This window comes from Martes martes (genome assembly GCF_963455335.1).
Source record: "Martes martes genome assembly, chromosome: 5".
Lineage (NCBI taxonomy): Eukaryota > Metazoa > Chordata > Mammalia > Carnivora > Mustelidae > Martes > Martes martes.
The window spans coordinates 8,457,697-8,465,233 of record NC_137892.1 but is presented as its reverse complement, the minus strand read 5'-3'; the positions used below and the strand labels follow the sequence as shown (position 1 = coordinate 8,465,233).

At 36.0% G+C, this 7,537-nt stretch overlaps 1 protein-coding gene across 1 annotated transcript; it reads right to left on the bottom strand.

The window, feature by feature from the left end:
* Positions 1-876: 876 nt before the first annotated feature.
* Positions 877-1,818, bottom strand: LOC308342641 (olfactory receptor 2T33-like; the record flags this gene model as incomplete). Its single annotated transcript, XM_080803226.1, has 1 exon — positions 877-1,818. One exon carries the CDS (start codon positions 1,816-1,818, stop codon positions 877-879), a length of 942 nt encoding a protein of 313 aa, XP_080659352.1.
* Between the last annotated feature and the right edge of the window lie 5,719 nt (positions 1,819-7,537).

Genomic DNA, 7,537 nt, shown 5'->3' with positions numbered 1-7,537 from the left:
CAGTGTTTCCCACAAGATGTTTAAGTATTTTGTTTCATATTCATTTAACTATTTATTTGAAATATGTTTTGTCAAAATCATATGAAACTAAGATATACACTGCTTTTTTCAAATTAATTATTACCTCATTAAATAATTCATCCTCAAAATTACACACAGACCCACAACAGAGTTGGTGTTGTTGACACAAAACGAACAAACCTTTTAGAATCTTTAAAGGAAAAGGTCCTTTGTTCTGTTGTTCTGTTTTTGTTTTTTAAGCCCAGGCTAGGAAAACTGCCTGGGATACAGTCTTCACTAAGGACATAAGACATGAAGTATTACGTATCATTAGGTGAAATACATTTCAGGAAGTTATAGAGCTTATCTTATCTTAGGACTGTAATTTTAGGACTTAGTTTATCTGCAGGACTGAATGACTTCAGTCTCACGGGAGCCACGGACCTTCTACCCTTACTTTTATGCTTGGAATTCTCCCATTTAGGTTATTCATAAATGAAACAGATATACAATTGATGCCGGGGTCAGAAATTAAATTTGCTGACTCTGGTAATGGTTAAATTTTACCTACCTTGAGATCCTGTGAGCAGGGCCCAAGGACATTAAAGCCTGAAAATCTCTTTCATGTTAACAATGTTGAGCATATCTTTACTTACAGTACTTCATTTACTACTCATGCCGAGGTCCAACGTCCAGAACAAAAATACTATGGCAATGTATGAAAGCAGGAAAAATGTAAATTTTAATTTACCAAATAAAAAATAAATAGTTTTATTTAAACATTGAAAACTGGCCAGATGAGAGCAAAATATTTTGATACATGAAATTTCATAGTGGATCCAGTTGGGCTGCTACCAGTTTATCAAATCACTCTCACTATAGATGTCCCAGAAAACGTTTCTCTAGCCACTTTCTCAAAGCCCCCTTCACGTCTTTATTCCTCACACTGTATATAAGGGGGTTCAACACAGGTGTGAAGATGGTGTAAAAAGCAGAGACCACCTTGTCACGGGCCACTGAATGGTAGGATTTGGGCCTCATGTAGATGAATATGATGGCGCCATAGAAGAGCCCTACAACAGCCAGGTGAGAGGAGCAGGTGGCAAAGGCTTTCTTCTGAGCTGCTATGGACTTCATGCGAAGCACAGCAGCCAAGATGAGACTGTAGGAGGCCAGAATGAGAGACAGAGGGATCAAGAGCATTAGGATGCAGCACACATACATGAAAAACTCAAAAAAGGTTGTGTCAGCACAGGCAAGGCGCACAAGTGAGGGTGCCTCACAGAAGAAGTGGTTTATTTCCCGAGAATGGCAGTAAGGGAAGCTCAGAGTGGTCCCAGCCTGCATCAGCCCATCCACCCCTCCCAGAAGCCAGGAGCCTGCGGTCATGTGGAAGCAGAGCTTCTGATTCATGAGGATGGGGTAGCGCAGGGGGTGACAGATGGCCACATAGCGGTCATAAGCCATGGCCGCTAAGAGGAAGCATTCACCCCCTCCCAGAGTGAGAAAAAGGAAGATCTGGGTGCCACAGCCAGCAGGAGAGATGGTCCTGGTGCCCATCAGGTAGTTGGTTGCCATTTTGGGGACTATGGTGGAGACCAGCATCATGTCCATGAGGGAGAGCTGGCTAAGCAAGAAGTACATGGGCGTGTGAAGCTGGGGGTCCTCATGGATGAGCATGATCATGAGGGCATTGCCCAACAGGGAGATGAGGAAGATCATGAGCACCATGGAGAAGAGGAACACGTGGGTCTGAGTGTGGTTAAAGAGCCCTAAGAGAATGAAGTTCATTTCTGTGGTGTCATTTAAATCCTCCATGGCTGCAGTCATGCCTGCAAGGCAAGGGATAATAAGGAATGAGTTACTTGAAAGAAAGGTTAGGCATTTACTTAAGAAGAGGTGGTCAAATGACATAAAAGAGAGAGAGAGACCTTGAGGAATGATTACATCTTTAGTCTTTGACTTTGTAACAAGTTGTTGTCCTTACCATCCTTTCATTCATCTCTGTGTTAGTACACAGTTTCTTTAATCCTAAGAAAATTGCATGACAAAGATATACTGCAATACATATATTTCTCTATTATTTTTGTATATCTTGTTAGTGTGCCACATATAACTTACTCATGCTGATAGGAAATACTATGAAATTCCAGTTTTCTAAAATATTTGTACTTCTGTGTTGAAAGAACCTCATAGTCCCGCATTTTAGTCAATATTGATGTGATATATCTCTTTATTATGAATTTTTCATGTTTCCCATATGCTTAAGTTTGCTTCCCAAAGTTTCCTTCTGCCATGACGAATTGTTTTAATATAAAAATATGCAAAACTAAATGTAAAACTACTATAGCTCAGATTGTAGGTGACAAACACAAAATGGTTATATTTCTCTGTTTTACATGTGTTTTCAGTACATGGTTTCAATATGCTAGGTTCCTGGCTACCACAGACATTGCTTGAGAATACATGCCACCATAGTGGCTATGTTACCCTGGGGGGTACTTGTGATTACAGGGAATTTGTCTGAGTTTAGAGGCTTTGTAATAATTTTAGATCTAATATATATTCGCCGTATGTTGAGTTTAATTAAATATGTGCATTATAAAAAATCAATTTCATAAATGACTATAACCCTAAGGAACAAAACTTGCAGCTTTAAACATTTTAAAAATGAAGCATGTTCTCTTAATTAAAACTTTTAAAATGTAGCAACAGAGGGAACATAGCACAATATCATAAAAGCTACATACAAAAAGCCAACAGTGAATGTCATTCTCAATGGGGAAAAACTGAGGGCTTTATCCCAGAAGTCAGGAACACGACCGGGATGCCCATCCTCACCACTGCTGTTCACCATAGTACTAGAAGTTCAAGCCTCAGCAATCAGAAAACAAAAAGAAATAAAAGGAATTCCAACTGGAAAAGAAGAAGTCAAAGTCTCACTCTTCACAGATGACATGATATTTTCTGTGGACAACCCAAAAGCTTCTACCCTTAAAATGTTAGAACTCAAAGAGCAATTCACCAATGTGGCAGGATATAAAAGCAATACAAAGAAATTATTTGCATTTCTATATACTAATAAGACTGAAGAAAGACTAATTGAGGAATTGATCCAATTTACAATTGCACCAAAACCACAAGATACCTAGGAAGAAACTTAGCCAAAGAGGTAAAGGATTTGTACTCTAAAATCTACAAAATACTTGTGAAGCAAGTGGGGAAGATACAAGGAAATGGAAAAACTTTCTATGCTCATGGATTAGGAAAATATACATTTGTAAAATTTCTATGCTACCCACAACAGTCTACACATTCAGTGCAATCCCTAACAAAATACCGCCAACATTTTTCACAGAGTTGGAATAATTAATCCTAATTTTGTATGGAAACAGTAAAGACCAAATATCCAGAGGAATGTTGAAAAAGAAAATGAAAGCTCGTGGAATCACAATGCCTTATTCAAACGGTATTACAATGTCGTAATCAGCAGAGCAGTATGGTTCTGACACAAAAACAGATTCACAGATCAATAGAACAGAATAGTGTCTGAAATGAACCCCCAACTCTATAATCAACTAATCTTTGACAAAGCAAGAAAGCATGTCCAATGGAAAAAAGACAGTCTCTTCAACAAATGGTGTTGGGAAAATTAGACAGCCCTATGCAAAGGAATGAAATTGGAGCCTATTCTTATACCATACATAAAGATAGAACCAAAATGGATGAGAGACCTAAGTGTAAGACAGGAATCCATCCAAATCCTAGAGGGGAACACAGGCAGCAGTCTCTTTGACCTCAGCAGCAGCAACTTCTTACTAGACATGTCTCCAAAGGCAGGGGAAAGAAAAGCAGATATGAACTCTTGGGGCTTCTTCAAGATAAAAATCTGCACAGCAAAGGTGAGAGTCCACAAAACTGAAAGCCAGTCTACAGAATGGCAGAAGATATTTGCAAATGACATATCAGATAAAGGGCTAGTATCCAAGTTGGAGAAAGAACTTCTCAAACTCAACACCCAGAAAACAAAGAGTCCAGTCAAGAAATGGGCAGAAGACATGAAAAGACATTTCTCTAAAGGAGACATACAAATGGACAACAGACACATGAAATCATGTTCCATAACACTTGTAATCAAGGAAATATAAATTGAAATCACAATGAAATACCACCTTACACCAGTCAGAATGCCTAAAATTAACAAGTCAGGAAATAACATATGTTGGCAAGGATGTAGAGAAAGGGAAAACCTCTTACCCTGTTGGAAATGCAAGGTGGTGCAGTCACCTTGGAAAACAGTATAGGTGTTCCTCAAGGAGTAAAAAATGGAGATACCCTACAACCCAAACATTGCACTACCAGGCATTTATCCCAGACAGGCAAATGTAGTGACCTGAAGGGGCACCTATACCCCAATGTTTAGAGGAACATGTCCACCATAGTCAAACTGTGGCAAGAGCCAAGATGTCCACTGATGGATGAATGAATAAAGACGAGGTGGTCTATGCATACAACGGAGTATTACTCAGCCATCGGAAAGGACAAATACTTATGAATGCATCTATGTGTATGGAAACTGGAGTGTGTTATGCTAAATGAAATACTTTAATAGGAGAAAAACAATTGCCATATGATTTCATTCATTTGTGGACTAGAGGAAACAGTGCAGAGGATCACAGGGGAAGGGAGGTGATAAGAGGATGGGAAGAAACCAGAGAGGGAGACAAACCATAAGACTGCTTAACTACGGGTGAGAAACTGACAGCTGCTGGAGTGGAGGTGGGTGGGGGGATGGAGTAATCAGGTGATGGGCATTAAGGAGGGCTCCTGATGTGATGAGCACTGAGTGTTATATGCAATTGATAAATTAATGGTCTCTACATCTGAAGATGTACTGTATATTGGCTAATTGAATTTAAATTTTTAAAAACCTTACATTCATATTTTATTAATATTTATTTTATTAATATTTATTTATTGTTTGAATTTTCCTTATAGTTTTAACTAACTTTACGCATTTTGTTATTTATGTACATTGTCCTAAATTTTTGTTTATACACTTTGCAAATATATTCCCTTGCCTATTTAAAGCACACAGAAAAAAATTCTGTTATTTCATTTTTGTGTTGATATTTAAATTTTATATTACATATATTTGGGGTGCTTCTAAGTTAGTATTCATTTCATGTTAATGGGCTAGATTACACAGATTAATTTTCTCATCATGAGTCATCTGTATATTATTTGGATAAAACTACGAGTCTTGATATAAAAATTGTTTGAAACTGTGATCATGCTAAGCTTGAGACTGTTTTTAAACCATCCTTCATCTATGGTCATCAAATATATCAAACCCTACAATATGAATTCTAGAGTTTTCCTCTTTATTTTTTGGTGTGAGTAGACAGATCTGCTCCTTTATGGATTTGCTGAATCACAGGAAAATTACATAAACATTCTTCAATTCAGCCACCCCAAGTCAGAATATTTTGGAGATAGAGATATGAATTTCAAACTGCTTCAATAACAAGGATAGGGAGATAAAAACTAAAGTCTTCTCCTAACTTATTTGTTAGACACTAGTAAGATCTGGACATGTTATCAATCTTAAGTCAGTCTCCTTGTTTCCACATTCAGGTAATTCGTAGTTTTCTGGATGGCTTTCCAGCGCTGGCTTCATTTGTTCTATTGTGGTTCACTTTGTGCCCTATCCTTGTATTGTAAACTATCAGCTAATGCCCATGCTTTAAATATATTTCTCAGATGATGAGTTACCTTAATTATGGTTTTGAATGTCCTATGTGGATTTATGATCGAAGAAGAAATTAGTTTAAACTAATCCCATTTTAAAATAAAAATTGTGAGAACATCAGACACTACATTCATTCTATCTTGTTTCCAAATAAAAAGTCGTGTTAAAAAATTAAATGTTTACAATAAACATTTATCCAGCAGGAAATTAAATTTCAGAGAGTTTGTGACTTATCTAATAATGCGCATTTTGAAAGGTAGATAACTGATAACACTAATGTTCTCCTTGACTCAATACAAAGATTTTCTTTATGAGTGTTGAAGTACAGACTTAAAGGCTAGACTTCTCGTGCTTGAGTACCTATTCTACTGATTAGTGGTTGAATACATTCAGATAATTTAAATTTAAATTTGTTTACATCTCAGCCTTAGTATGTGGAAAATGGAATGAAATATAATATCCTTCTCTTTAAGAATTAAAGGATAATACATATAAATGCATAGCACATGATACAATACAATACACACTCATACCACATAATACAAATATATACAAAGATTATTCTTGGTAATTCCCTTACTGTTGTATTTATTAGCTATAAAAGATACTTACCAGACAAATGTTTTCAGGTAAAATAGATATTTATTCGAAAACAAATGTGTAATCAAGTTACACATTTTTTAAAGTATAGGAATAATTTCAGTGACATAATATTTATAATAAGTCTGGATCGGATATTGCATTCAATACACCATTTATGAATTTTTTAAAACAGAACAAACACACATGACTATGGTAATATTAATCATTCCAAGGCAATAGGTTCTTTGATTATTAATTTTAAAACTTTCTTCCGTTTTAATATATTTTAAAAATTGTACTATGACATGGAATTTATGATACAAAAATAACGTTTTCCTTTAAAAAACAAGCACAAAAATTAAAAGAGAAAAACCTATTCTTTGATATTTCCTATCAACAGTTTATTTCAATTATGTTTAATTCCACAGGTTTAAAATACACGGTAGATGTTCATTCAAGAGTATCTCTAACCACCTGTGATGTTTTATTGCACATTAAAACCAGGAGGGGAAGTGGGTGGGGGATTGGGTAACTGGGTGATGGGCATTGAGGAGGGCACTTGATGTAATGACAACACTGGGTGTTTTTGCAACTGATGAATCACTAAAATCTATCTCTGAAACTAATTTAAAAAGATATAATATTATCATATTCTGTTTGTATAAAACCTATGATTACACAGAATATAACATCCCTTTATATTCATTGTTTCATTTCTATTCACACTTCAAACTGGTTTTCTTGAAAATAGCAAAGCTTCATCATTCCCATCTCTATGTTCTATGTTAAATACCTCACTGACCAATATTTTGGGCTTGTCCTCACGTGGTCTTTTTTTCAATTATATCCTAACTATTAAAGCTAAATAACCCCGATTCTCATGTACACACTATAGATGTATACATGCTATAGATGTATAGATGTAAAGCTAAATAACCCTGATTCTCATGTACATGCTATAGATGTACATGCTACAGATGTACTAGAAAATAGTATTCCAAGGACTATGAGAACCCAGTTAATATACAATTTCTCATCCAATATACCAACAACTAAAAGAAGTAGACACTGTTTTATCTTGAAATTTCACATGGAGTAGCTGAGATGTGAGAAGATGATTTGTATCTGGAAAATCAAGGGGAGAGATCAGGTACCAATGAAGTACCATCAATCCCAAACCCAGCTTCTGGAAGTTAACTTCCA